This window comes from Macaca mulatta, chromosome 3 (assembly GCF_049350105.2).
Source record: "Macaca mulatta isolate MMU2019108-1 chromosome 3, T2T-MMU8v2.0, whole genome shotgun sequence".
Taxonomy (NCBI): domain Eukaryota; kingdom Metazoa; phylum Chordata; class Mammalia; order Primates; family Cercopithecidae; genus Macaca; species Macaca mulatta.
In genome coordinates, this window is record NC_133408.1 from 7531213 (window position 1) to 7546172 (window position 14960).

The window sequence follows — 14960 nt, forward strand, 5'->3', positions numbered from 1 at the left end:
CTATTCTTGGATGTCTATGAAACCTGAATAATTCTCTCTTTTTTTAGCTAGTATGAGTGGGCTTCTATTCATTGCCACCAAATGACTAACTCAACCTGGGCTACCTCTTCATCTCTCATGGGCTCGTGTACCTTGAGTCTCAAATCCTCTCCTTCTTTCTGCACCTGTCCCACATGGGCTTTTGCAGCTCCTTGCAAAACAAAAAAAAGATTTTTAAACCTTTTTTGCAGCTTTTACCTGTCACAACACCAACCTTGTCCCAACTCAACATCTCCTTCATCTTAACTGACTCAGCTCCCATGATGGTTAATTCAGAATCACTAAAGAAATATTCAGACAGGCTGAGCCCACCCCTTGAGTCAGGTGCCCACCACTGATCCAACTAGCTGTAGTCAAGAGAAACTGAGTCTTGTGGCTTCAGTTGAGTGAGGTGTTGTGTGTTGCGTGTTGATAAGGGAAGCCATGGTTGACTCTTTACCACATGGGTTTATCAATAATGATAGCTTACCTTTATTGGACACCTACACTGAGCCAGACACTAATGCATTTTGCCTCATTCTAAATTCCTAATACTTTGCCAACCACCTTACCACAAAGATTTTATCATCACTTTGCTGTTAAAGAAACTGGCTACTTGAGGTAGGTAACTTCTCTGTGTCACTTGACTGACCTGTAAGTCAAAGATGGATCCAGTTTCAAGTCTCAAATACTTGGGTTCTTGCCTCCTGGCCTCCCCAAGTTCAGAGAGCAGAGTCACATCCCCCAGGCTGACGTGCACTGATAAATTCAGCCTCTGGAACAGCAAAACTGGGCACTTCCTTCTCAAGGACTTTGCCCAGACACTTCTCCACCAGCCACCGCCCTTATTTACCCAGGAACTCCTCTCAGCCTTCAGTTATCTGCCAAGTGTGGATGTACCTGGAGAAGACTTGAGAGATTGATTCTCCATGCTCTGCCTTGCTGTGCCCCTCCTTCTGTTCCAGCATCTGCTTATCCTCGTCCCTTCCCCACCAGCCTAACAGCACCTTGACAAGGGCTGTCCTGCTTTGCAGCCACTGCACCAAGTCCACACCCACAGCAGGAGTTGAATACACATGGCTGAAGGGACATTGAATTAGTGATGCTCCAAATTGCTGGCAGCCCGTAGCACCTCAGGAGTTTCCTTCCTTTACCCTAAATAAATACTGCAGCCCATGGTAAGGAAAAGGTGCTCCCTAGCCTGCAGCCACAATCCCTTGTCCTTCTTCTGGTTTTATGAGACCATAGACTCAACATACCCAGTTCCTATGCTGAGCGGGGGCGCATTTGGAATATTCCCCATGCTGGTAGCTGAAGCTCTAGACCCTCATGAATCTACCTGGGAAGTGAACAGTTAAATTCATCCCTGTGGCTCAAAGGAAAGCAGTTATAACCCTGTCCTGTGATGGGAAAAAGAGAGGCACATCACAGTCTTTAAGGGACCTCTCCAAATTTCACGTCTCTCACCCCACTTTCATCCTTCTTCCCCCAATGGGCCATTGTTACTGAAAGAATATTCCCAGTCCTTTGGGGACATAGGGACGAACCACTCCATTGGAATTTTCTGTTCTGCATAGAGAGTCCCCTGTAAAGAAAGCATCCTCATTATAAGCCAGATTAGCTTCCAGAGGGGTCAGTGTGGGGTGAGCACCAGCCAGAGTGCAGCCAGTATAGACAGCGTCCCTGCTTCCTTTATGTGAAATATTCAGAGGATGGGGGTGCTTGAAGTATAAGGTGTGGTGAAATTGATCCAAAATTTGTAAGTGTTTGTTTTGTTCCTGGCTTACTTTACATTGGTAGCTTAAGGGAATGCCAAAGAAGACTACATCGAGACTCATCTGATTTCTTTGGCATTCATACCCCTGTATCTCAGGAAGCTTTTCCTGGAGTGTCCCCTCAGCCTGTGTTCCTCTTTTCAGTAGGGACCCCAACATCAGGAGTCCCTCAGAGCCCTCACTGGTTGTTAGGGCCAAAGTATCCTATTTAGCTCTCTGATGATTGGAAATTGATCAGAGTCTATGAGTTTTCCCTGTCTCTAACAACCACAGGGAATTATCTGGCAGGAGAGGTTTCCTTACACAAGAAAATATGCACATTTTCAGAGGGATTTTTGAGACAGTAAATCACCCAAGCATGCCAGTGTTTCTCAACCTGTGCCCTCCCGACAATAAATGGGGCCCTGCTGCAGGAACAGCAGCACGTCCACCTGCAGTCAGTGCCCTACCCATGCCTCACTCACCATCCCTTACATCCACACACCCATGCACACACATGGCGTCATCCCTTGCCCCTTTTCCCATTATTCTTCATGCTCCACCTTGACCCTTGGTTAAGGAGCTGGCAAAGGAAAGACATGCAATGTGCCACAGTATACAAGAGCAGTCATGGAGCATCTCAAGCATCTCAGGAAGTTGAAGATGAGATGTGACTTACACATCACGTTATCATGTGGAAAAGTTCAAACAAAAACCACAAGTGCCTCCCAAGGCAGGTACCCACCCAACCAACTGGTTCCCGAATCAGTGACGGCGAGGTCCTCTCCGTGTGATGGACCTCTCCTCAGTGCCTACAAAACCACTTTGGGATTTGCAGAACAGTTTACCTGCAAGGTTTGCAGGGGGAGAAAATGGAGCGGAAGAGAAGCCTGATAGCTTCTCTAAATTACAGGTTGTAATAAATAACCCTACCAGGTGGCAAATCACAGCATGGAGGAAGTTGGGGAGTCTGGAGAAGGTGCCAGTACCCTGGAGTCACACAGGTGCAGAGTACTGCAGGTAAGCCGCAGAATGGCCTCTCACAGGCTAGGGTGTCCCCTTTGGAGATCTGAAATGGGTCTGCTGAGTAAATCTGGGGACGCTCCAAACACATACGCATCACCTTCTCCCGTTTTATTCTCCTGGATCAGTCATAATTCCCCAGGGAAACTTCTGAGTCTTCGGCACCCGAGGATGCAGGGCTCTATTCCCATGATAAGAAGAAAATATATTGCCATCGCCAGCCAGCACTTAGGACTCTCCGAATGAGGCAGGCATGGCTGAAAATGGATCTCTCACTCCCAGCAAAAAAGCTCCTAACAGAAGACAACGTGTTACGTCTCTGACTCCTAAGAGAAGGAGGAAATAGACACGTGTCTCACAGTCATCTCTAACGTCGGGTAAAATAAAGAGAGAGAGAAAGGCAGACACTTGAATTCACTCATCTTAACTTCATTTTATTACAACATCAAGGAAAATAGTTGCAGGAGGAATGAAAATGGAGAGAAACATAGAGATTAAGCTACTCACAATTCCATTGTCTATACCTTCCTACAAGGGTCTAAATATCACAGGTTTCTGTACATGCATTGGAGGTTTGCTGTGCGTGTGTGGATTGTGTGTGGATGACTTCTCTCTAGGGTGTTGTTCGTTTAATTTCTTGACAGATAATGGTTGAGTTTGGTGTTTTCAGGTGGAATAGGAGGGGGCTCTCCCGCTAGGACTGAGACCCAGCCTTCTTCTTCTGGAATTTTCTGAACTGAGACTGAATGGCCACCGCTGCACGTTCTGTCTCTGGTGCATCCATGTCAATGTCAAATTCTTCTTGAACTTTCTTCTGTCCATCTGTAGCAAGACAAACACAAACAGAAGGCAGTCACTGAGCTGAAAATAGGAAAGCAGACAGCCCCACTAGATAAGTGAAGCCAGGGAGTCCACCTTGGGGCACACACAGGGGCTTGACTTACACCCCAGCACAAGAGCTCATTTGCAAAGTAAAATCCAGTGGACTGTTTTGACAGAGCTCAGAATCTACCACCTGAGCAGGACAATAAAACTCAAGGACACAGTCTCAACACTTCATGTACTTTCTGCACATGATTTTCTGTTCTCAATGACCATCTTGATATATGGTTTTAATATTGGCTGTGCTGTTACTTTCACTTGCTATCTTACATAGGTACCATTTAAATATTGCTAAGACATTGGCCCAATGGTAGCTGATATTCACAGCTACTGAGTTAGCAAAGTCGTACACTGAGTTTCCATGTGTAATTCTATGTGTCATTCTCAGGGAAGATTTGCTTATTGCAATCAGGGCTTCCATTTTTATCATCGTCAAGATGGGATGACACCATTTGATCTTCATAGTTCGACTGAACTTTCACAAAGCTTACATTCTTGTTCCTGTGAGGTAGGCTTGGCAAATGGCTTGCTAAGGTGGAGGGATTTCACCAATTTGCACGGTGACAGGATATAAAGCAGGGGGTGGAGGAGGGAGCAAAGGCTTGGGCCTCTGTGCTGTGTACCTTACTACAGCACAGGGCCAGTGCAGCCAAGAAGGAAAAACAAATAAATCAATAAAATTCTTCAGTCGTGGAAGGTAAATGTCTTTCAAAGGCCTTCAGTCTGATCAGACCCAGCGTGTTCAGGGTGGTATGGACGTAGACTGTATAGTGTATGCTGCTTGGGTGATGGGTGCATCAAAATCTTACAAAGCACCACTGAAAAACTTACTCATGTAAGCAAACACCACCTGCTCCCCAAACACCTATGGAAATAAAAAACTAAAATAAAATAATAAATGCCTGTAGTCTAATGAAGACTAGACATCAGATTCATCAAAGGCATCCTTTTTCTTTTTCTTTCTTTTTTAAATACAGGCATGAGGGTCCCACCCCAAACTCCAGGCTTCCTCCTTGCCCAGCTGCAGTGGGAAGGGTGCTCCTAAGAGCAAGATTGATGTTGAGAAATCCGTGTCCCTGCGGGGAGGCCAGACATCTACACTTTTTAAAAAGGCTCTCAGGTGTAGCCAGAATTGAGATCCAAGGACAAAGGAGGCCTTGGAGTTACCTCGAGCCAGAACTGGGGACAGAACTCACCTCTCCTGGGACTTGGACCAAGAACCTCGCTGCCACCCTGGGCTTGTACCTAGAGCAGAGGAGGCCAACCCTGTGAGGAGCACAACCAGCTTGGAGATGGGAGAACTGGGGGCATTCTGAGGCAGAGGAAAAGCCCTAGCCAGGGAGCAGGACACGGGCTCTATTCCTGACTATCTGCAGGCAGCCTGAGTTCATCATCCACTACCTTGTTTAGGGACTTTGCATAATAATGTTCAGGCACCAGCTCTATCGGAGAGGGTGGAGGAAGCTGGGGTTCCTTGAGGATTTCAGGTAAGGCCTGCCTATTCTCCTGCTTGCAATAGACAGACAGACAGACAGACAGACAGACAGACAGATAGATAGATAGATAGATAGTAGATAGATAAATAGATGTAGATAGAAGATAGATAGATAGATAGATAGATAGATAGATAGATAGATAGATAGATAGATGGATAGACAGATAGATGGATCAATAGGTGGATGGATGGATACTTAGACACATACATATATACATAAGTAGATGATAGATATAGAAGATGATAGAAAGATAGATAGATATAGAAGATGATAGATAGGATCGATAGATAGATAGATAGATAGATAGATAGATAGATAGATAGACAGACAGACAGACAGACAGACAGACAGATAGATAGATACATGGATGGATAGATTAGATAGATAGATAGATAGATAGATAGATAGATAGATAGATAGATAGATAGATACATAGATAGATAGATAGATAGATACATAGATAGATAGATAGATAGATAGATAGATACATAGATAGATAGATAGATAGATAGATAGATAGATAGATAGATAGATAGATAGATAGATACATGGATGGATAGATTAGATAGATAGATAGATAGATACATAGATACATAGATACATAGATACATAGATAGATACACAGATAGATACATAGATAGATACATAGACAGACAGATGAACATAGATAGATGGATAGATAGGTGGATGGATTGATAGATACTTAGATACATGCATACATGTATACATAAGTAGATGATAGATACCTACATACATACATACATACATACAAACATAAGTAGATGATAGATAGATACAGATAGAATGGGAATAGATAGATGAGAATCAGCACTTATTTCAGATGCATCTGGTTGGGTAACATTTCCTCTGCAGATCCGTAAGCAGCCTCCTCTCAATTTTCCTAGCACCTAAGCAGCTTCTACCTGGTATAATATGAAGGAGCCCTTCAATTATACCCTCACCTAACAGGAGGGAATGTCAGCTCTGGCTTTGGAAGCCTTGTAGGACTGATGCAGCCATGACCCAAATCAGAGAACTGTTGTCTTCTATTTCAAACTTGCTGCCAATGCTCATAAAAGCAGAGATGTTGAGTGCACCAATGCTTCAGAATATTTCAGAGGCAGGGGAGGGGGGCACTTCCTTTTTAATCCACGACAGCCCAAATGATAGAGAGACAAGTGGAACTGTTTCTCACACTCCAGGTAGCTATTCACATTGTCTTCTACATTGCCAGGGCCCTTTCTTTGGAGAACCATAAGGGATAGGATCACTGGGGGAAGTAAAAGTTTCCTGTGGCTCAAGTAGCTGCTTTAAAAGTGGTTAATTAATGTTATCACATGAGCCCGGAACTGGAGGGCAAGTGTCTAGCAAGCCCAAAATGCAAATGGCTTCAGTGTTTGTGCTGATGGCAATAAACCCTTTAGTACCAATAACATCCTTGGTTAGGAAGCATCTACAGCACTAGGAATTGTCATTTTTCATAAGATGGTTTATAGTCCCAAATCCTCCTACTCCCAGAGGAATCCTTGCATCGACTGTACAGTGAGTGCAAAGGGGAAAAATTCACTCTGATTCCAAGGAGGAGGGGAAGTTACTCTTTCAAATTTAAAATGCTGCTGCAATCTGAAGTTTTAAAAGGGCCTGATTCATCTTTCCTCTTTTATAATAATGGAAGAAAGTGGCAATATTATTTTTTGACAAATGACAAATGAAGACTCCGAAAATTATGTATATTAAGGAAATGCATAATGAAACAGTGAGGACAGGTCACAAAAATCAATTTTGCACTTATATCTTAAACTAATATCTCAGCCACAAGTGGTACACTGATTCCTCTTTTGAAAAACATTACATTGTTTAATGAAGAAACCACTGACATTTAAGGAATTGCTACTTTCTGTGTATACTTCAGATAGGCCAGTCCCGGGGGAGGGTCAGATGCTGTTAGAGGAGTGACAGGAGTTCCTTCCACTGAGCCAGCCAGGAGTGTGTAAGGAAGAGAACGGGGCACCCGACTGCAGTGGAGAAGGGACAACCAATTAGACTCGGCGGCACAGGCACAGGGTTCAATACAAATGGCCTGTGGCTCTGGAAGTCAGGAAAGTGCAGTTCTAAATACCCCAGATTCAGAAGGCACGAGGGTTGGGGAGGAGAGTAAGGGAAGGGACCACAGCCAGGCCCAGAACCACTCTTCAGGGTCTTGGAGCCTGCCAAGGTTCCCCAAGAATGACCCCAGTGATAGTGACAAGACCACAGGAGCAGGGTGGCCCCGTGAGGAGCCTCCCCAGCCCCATCAGTCCCGGGCACTCCAGCCTGGGCAACAGAGTGAGACCTGTCTCAAACAAAAACAAAAACAAAAAGCACAGGCCTTGTGTCCCAGCAGCCAAAGCCCTCAGTCTCCTTGGGGATGAGAGGCTGCCTCTCTCCTCACACTTAGATACTCCCCGCACGGAGTGAGGTACCCGGCAGAAGCAGGGCTGTGGAGTCCGGGTAAAATCTGAATTTGGGAATTGCCTCTGACTACTCTGTGACTCTGGAAAAGGTTCTTAGCTTCTCTGGTGCTCAGTTTTCTCATCTAGAAAACAAAAGCCTGTGCTACCTGGCTCCCAGTGTTAGGTTTATGTTCAGATCAACACTCGATGGTACCTTAAAGAACAGGCCACACTGTACTGGGCATGGCATGGCCACAGCTGCAAAGGCCAGTGAAGGGGACGTGGGCAGTAAGGTGGCCCTCCAGCCTCAGGGTGTCTGTGTCTGCTCAGCGGTGTGATTCATGGATCACTCAGGCCCTAATCCAGGGAGGAAGAGAGCACTTTCCATCATGGATGCCCACAGGGCCATCGTGGTCAGCTGTTTGCTGGGCTTGTTGCAAGATGGCCCCAGCCCAGAAATACAAGGCAGAAAGAATATCCTTAAAATTTGTTTGGCCGTGTGCGGTGGCTCACACCTGTAATCCCAGCACTTTGGGAGGCTGAGGCGGGCGGATCACAAGATCAGGAGATCAAGACCACCCTGGCTAACACGGTGAAACCCCGTCTCTACTAAAAATACAAATAATTAGCCAGGCGTGGTGGCAGGCACCTGTAGTCCCAACTACTCGGGAGGCTGAGGCAGGAGAAAGGCGTGAACCTGGGAGGCGGAGCTTGCAGTGAGCCAAGATCACACCACTGCACTCCAGGCTGGGGGACAGAGCAAGACTCCGTCTCAAAAAAGAATGTGTTCAAAATAGAGACCTCCCTCTGCCGACCCATACAGTCCACAATTCACAAGTCAAGTCACTGTAAAGCTTGGACAATGCAGAAGGACATTCTCCTTAGCTACGAGGACACGCACCATGCCCTCCTAGTGGCCTAGAGGCCTTTTCAGAGCTTCTGTGTCCAGGTGGGAGCAGGGCATCTAAATGAGTGGTACGATCGAAATGAATGCCATTGTCATGTCCAGATTGCAGTACAATCATTTCTGTCATATTTCCACTTGCTCCTTCACACAGATGTCTGAAGGCTTGGGTCTGGACTGGGTGGCCTCTCCCTGACATTTGCACGTAGGATTCTGCCACCTGTACTGGAACATCACTTTGGCCACACCCAGTCTCAATGGTGGCTTTTCAGCCTGAGCAAGCAGCAGGTTAGACTAAATTACAATTGGCCTGAGGATGCCTCCATACTCCGATCCTCAAATAAAAATACAATCTTCCTTAGTACAAAAACTAACTAGAAGTCTAACTCAGGAGTACTGTACAGGTGCGCTCTGGTCAACAAACAGTGAGGTATCCATCAATCACAGCAGCCCATTTTCAGTCAATCACAGGTGGGCAACTTACTCCAACAGGGCAAAATGCTGCTCTGTAACCAGTTAAACTACCTCGGTGCCTCCTGTCTGCTTTCTGCCCGTGAAAGCTGCCTAACCACGTGGCAGGCTGGAGTTCTGAGAACCTGTTCTGGGTCAGAGAGACGCCTAATTCTGGAATCATTCTTTTGTTTAACTCCACTACATTTGATTTGTCCATGGCTTTTCCTTTTAAGAAGTATTTCACCAAAATACCTTGTAAGCCGTCCAGGGCTTCACAGTTGTCATTGCTTGTATTTGCCTCAGGTCCTGGAATTCGACCTTTTCCCACTCTGCCCAGACATTCTGAAATTCTCAAGCTGATTACAGAACAGTCAAGAGGATATTCATGCCAATTAGCAGATTTGATGTAAGAGAACAGCAATTCCAACTCCACCAGAAGGCGAGGGGAAACCCGACTTACTGATCATTATAGCTCAAAAAAACGGCCCCTGCCTATGTCCTGAATGGTACTACCTAGGTTTTCCTCTAGGGTTTTTTTTTTTTTTCTGAGACGGAGTCTTGCTCTGTCGCCCAGGCTGGAGTGCAGTGGCCGGATCTCAGCTCACTGCAAGCTCCGCCTCCCGGGTTCATGCCATTCTCCTGCCTCAGCCTCCCGAGTAGCTGGGACTACAGGCGCCCGTCACCTCGCCCGGCTAGTTTTTTGTATTTTTTAGTAGAGATGGGGTTTCACCATGTTAGCCAGGATGGTCTCGATCTCCTGACCTTGTGATCCACCCGTCTCGGCCTTCCTCTAGGAAGATTGACTGGCCATCAGAGAAATGCAAATCAAAACCACAATGAGATACCATCTCACACCAGTTAGAATGGCGATCATTAAAAAGTCAGGAAACAACAGGTGCTGGAGAGGATGTGGAGAAATAGGAACACTTTTACACTGTTGGTGGGATTGTAAACTAGTTCAACCATTATGGAAAACAGTATGGCGATTCCTCAAGGATCTAGAACTAGATGTACCATATGACCCAGCCATCCCATTACTGGGTATATACCCAAAGGATTATAAATCATGCTGCTATAAAGACACATGCACACGTATGTTTATTGCGGCACTATTCACAATAGCAAAGACTTGGAATCAACCCAAATGTCCATCAGTGACAGACTGGATTAAGAAAATCTGGCACATATACACCATGGAATACTATGCAGCCATAAAAAAGGATGAGTTTGTGTCCTTTGTAGGGACATGGATGCAGCTGGAAACCATCATTCTTAGCAAACTATCCCAAGAACAGAAAACCAAACACCGCATGTTCTCACTCATAGGTGGGAACTGAACAATGAGATCACTTGGACTCGGGAAGGGGAACATCACACACCGGGGCCTATCATGGGGAGGGGGGAGGGGGGAGGGATTGCATTGGGAGTTATACCTGATGTAAATGACGAGTTGATGGGTGCTGACGAGTTGATGGGTGCAACACAGCAACATGGCACAAGTATACATATGTAACAAACCTGCACGTTATGCACATGTACCCTAGAACTTAAAGTATAATAATAAAAAATAATTTTAAAAAATGTATAGCTAGTATCACAGTTGATTATAGAGGAAATGTTGGTGTTATGCTGTTTAATTTATTCAAAGAAAGTTTGCAGTAAAAAAAAAAAAAGTGATCCATTTGCACAGCTCATTTGTGAACAGATATTTTAATCCAAATATAGAAGAAGTTTAAATTTTGAATAACACCAAAATGGGTTCAGGAGGTTTGGGTTTCATCAGAAACAGTTAAAATGTATGCCAAGAATAGAAAATGAGAAATCGTACCTTTTTCTTAAAAATAAAGAGTTTTTGCTTAAAAAAAAAAAAAAATAAAAAAAATAAAAAAAAAAAAAAACGGCCCCACGATTCAACGTCCTGTGTGCCTGGAGGGCCATTATTCCTCACAAGCCCTTCAGACTTCAGCCCAGTCCATCACCTGCAAGATCTCACCTCAAAGGAAGTGACAATCAAAATCTATCAGGCTGGGCAGTTACTTGAACTGCTACATTATGTAGCTACCTGTCCTTTACCTGTCTACCTGTCACATTGCCCTTTCTCAACAAAGCGTGTAGCTGCAAAATGGCTCCAAGCAATGAGGCTTTTCCCTCTGAGCAGAAACCTCATTAAACCACCAGGACCTGACACAGAGCTCTGCCAATTGTCATTGAATAATGAAGAAATGATGCTCCCTGAGGCTTGGAACGTCCCCTGATTCAGTTCTGCCACAACCTCCACTAGGAAGCAAAACAGTCCTATTCAAGTTTAAACTTTGCACTAGTATAGACATTTCTTATGCTACTTTCCTGAAATACTGCCTTTTCCCCACAGAAACTGAATAGAAGGTGGCCTGTGCAATTATGTTTTATTATGTCATAAGAGAAAGCTCAGGTAGCCCTTCTTAAAGATGGAATGGCAATAAAAACCACTCCTTCCTGAGCATTAAATAGATCCTCCCTCATATACTCAAGTAGATTTTCTTTTATAGATCATTTGATGGGCAAATGTAAAATAGAGAATCATAAATATAAAGGTTAGGAACTATTACACTACCAGTTGTAGACAATCCCAAATGAATATTATGAGTCTCTGGGCCAGGCACGGTGACTCACACCTGTAATTCCAGTACTTTGGGAGGCCAAGGTAGGAGGGTCACTTGAGCCCAGGAGTTTGATACCAGCCTGGGCAACATAACGAGATCCTGTCTCTATTTTTTTAAGTCTCTGGTATTGTCATGAAAATCCAAAGAACAGAAAAATGCTTTGATAAACTAGAATTCCACTTGCATTTATCTATTCTGATAAAACAGAGTTTGGTGCTGCAGCAGAGGTTCTCACATCAGTCCCATAGTCCATCAGCAGATACTTGTCGAGAAGAGTATTAGTTTGCTCAGGCTGCCATAACAAAATACCAGAGACTAGATGGCTTCACCAACAGGAATTTATTTTCCCACAGTTCTGGAGGCCAGAAGTTGGAGATGAAGGTGTTGGTAGGTGTGGTGTCTCCTGAGGCCTCTCTCCATGGCTTGCAGATGGCCACGTTTTTTGCTGTGTCCTCACCACGCGAGGACATTAATTTAACATTAATCAATTAACCATCTCTTTAACCATCTCCAAATGCAGTGACACCCTGGAGTACTGGAGGTTAGAGCTTCCACATATTAATTTGGGTGGGGAGACGACACGATTCAGCCTATAACAGCACCTGACCTAATTGGGGGGCTTCATAGGTTTTAAAGTAGCTTTACATTATAAAGAATCTATATATTATGATTCTCTATTTTACATGGAGAATTTGGGCTTCTGTAGCCTGTAGTTTGGACTTACGTAGTCATTTATGAGAGCTGCAGGAAACATTCATCATCCTCATTCTAGAATGGCCTCGCTTAAGATCACGTTGTGAAGACTGGCCAAGCCTGACTTGGGATCCGGGTCTTGTTCCAAATCTTGTTTTCATTCTATGGTGTTATGCTACTTCATCTCCTTAGATGTAGACCAAGTTGATAGACTTCTTTATGGACCAGTTAATATAGCTCTGGGGGAAAAGCATCTCTTGGATGGTCCAAGTCTAAACACATAACACAGTCAACCAGCTTGCAAAATCTGCTGGCTTACCAGGCAGTCTGGGGGAACTATAGCAAATTCATGCTTTCGGCGAGTGGTCTGAGAGAGCCGTCCCTGTCCTGGGGGCTGGGAGAGAGCAGAGAACAAACCTAGTCCCCTCCTTCCCCAGGAAAACAAATGGAAAGGTAAATGCACAACTCAGTAATAGAATTTCAGAGATTCAAAGAGCAAAGCAGGCCGCTGGCAAGTGTGAGGTAAGGTTGTCAGGTGGGGCTTCTGCCAAGGAGTCATCCTGGGAGGAGCACAGCCCCACAGTGACACCAACCAAGATGGGGGCGACAACCAGGGCTCCTCACGGATGGTGGGAAATAGCACTTCCAGAAAAATGGTCTTCATCTGTGCGTTCACAATCTAAGTGGCAGGCTTCAAATAATTAACATAAATTCCTAGGAAATTAATGAACATGAAAATTCACCTAGGGCATGACAGAGCTATTCATGGATCCTGCAACAGTCCCAGAAAGGATAAAAAGTTTGAAACACAGCACAATTCAAAAATATATTAACCCCTAAACTTGGGAAAGGAAACCCTCAAATCTATTTGTTTCCCAGTTGACAATGATGAAAGATCATTTCTCAGGTCATCATGGTAAGGTCATTGGAGGAACCATCAATAAGTCATGACAGCAGCTTTTACTTTTAACACACGGACACGCACACATACAACATAACACACACACACCACAGACCCACACATCCACACCCATCACACATCACACACCACACACACACAAACACACCACACATACACCACATCAAACACACATATCATACCACATACACAAACACACCACACACTGCACACACACACCACACACATACCACACACACACACATCACACCACATCACACATCAAATACACACCACATACACACACACACCACACACACACCATACCCCACACACTCACACCACACCAAACACATAGCAAACACACAACACACACACCACAAACACACCACACACACACCAACCACACATATCGTATCACACACAAACACACCACACATAAACACACACCCACACACATCACGCCACATCACACATCAAACACTATACCGCACACACCACACACACACAAACATCCCACACATAGACCAAACACATACACACATCACACACACAAACACACCCTACACACACATACCACACACACATACCTACACACACACACCACACACATCACACATCAAATACATACCCCACACACACACCACACACACACCATACCCCACACACTCACACCACACCAGACACATAGCACACAAACACACATCACACACAAACACACCACACACACCACACCAACCACACATATCGTATCACACACAAACACACCACACATAAACACACACCCACACACATCACGCCACATCACACATCAAACACACTATACCACACACACCACACACACACAAACATCCCACACACAGACCACATACACACATCACACACACACCCTACACACACACATCACACTACATCACACATCAAATACACACTACACACACACACCACACACACACCATACCCCACACACTCACACCACACTAAACACATAGCACACAAACACACACTACACACACCACACACAAACACACCACACCAACCACACATATCGTATCACACACAAACACACCACACATAAACACACACCACACACATCACGCCACATCACACATAAAACACACTATACCACACACACCACACACACACAAACATCCCACACATAGACCAAACACATACACACATCACACACATCACACACACAAACACACCCTACACACACACACCATGCACACATACCTACACACACACACCACACACATCACACATCAAACACACCCCACACACAAACACACACCCCACAGACACCAACACACACACCTCACTCCACATGCACGCACTCATACACAAACACACCACCACACACACTTCTACACAAACACAACGCTCACCACACACATTGATACACACCACACACAAACACACACTACACACACAACACACACAAACATACCACACACACACAAATACATCACATTACACACACAAACACATACCACACATACACAAAAACACATTACACACATCACACTACACACACGTACACACCACACACACACACCACACACACCACACACATACACACATTAGACCACACACGTCACACCATACACACACTCATACACACCACACAAACAGGTAAATGTTTTAATTTTCATATTTATCACTCTTCATATTTTAAGATTGATTTGATAGAAACGAATGACCTCTTAATGCCTAATCCTGTAGATCAGAAATTTGTGCCCAAGCAGTAAATTTGGATGTAATA

At 44.7% G+C, this 14960-nt stretch overlaps 1 protein-coding gene across 1 annotated transcript in view; it reads right to left on the minus strand.

The window, feature by feature from the left end:
* Nucleotides 1-3208: 3208 nt before the first annotated feature.
* PCP4 (Purkinje cell protein 4) overlaps nucleotides 3209-14960 on the minus strand; it is a 61952-nt gene continuing 50200 nt past the window's right edge. Inside the window, exon 3 of the mRNA XM_028845319.2 lies at nucleotides 3209-3617. Within this exon, the coding sequence (XP_028701152.1) occupies nucleotides 3490-3617 (128 nt within the window). The 3' untranslated portion in view covers nucleotides 3209-3489. The remainder of the gene's footprint in view (nucleotides 3618-14960) is intronic.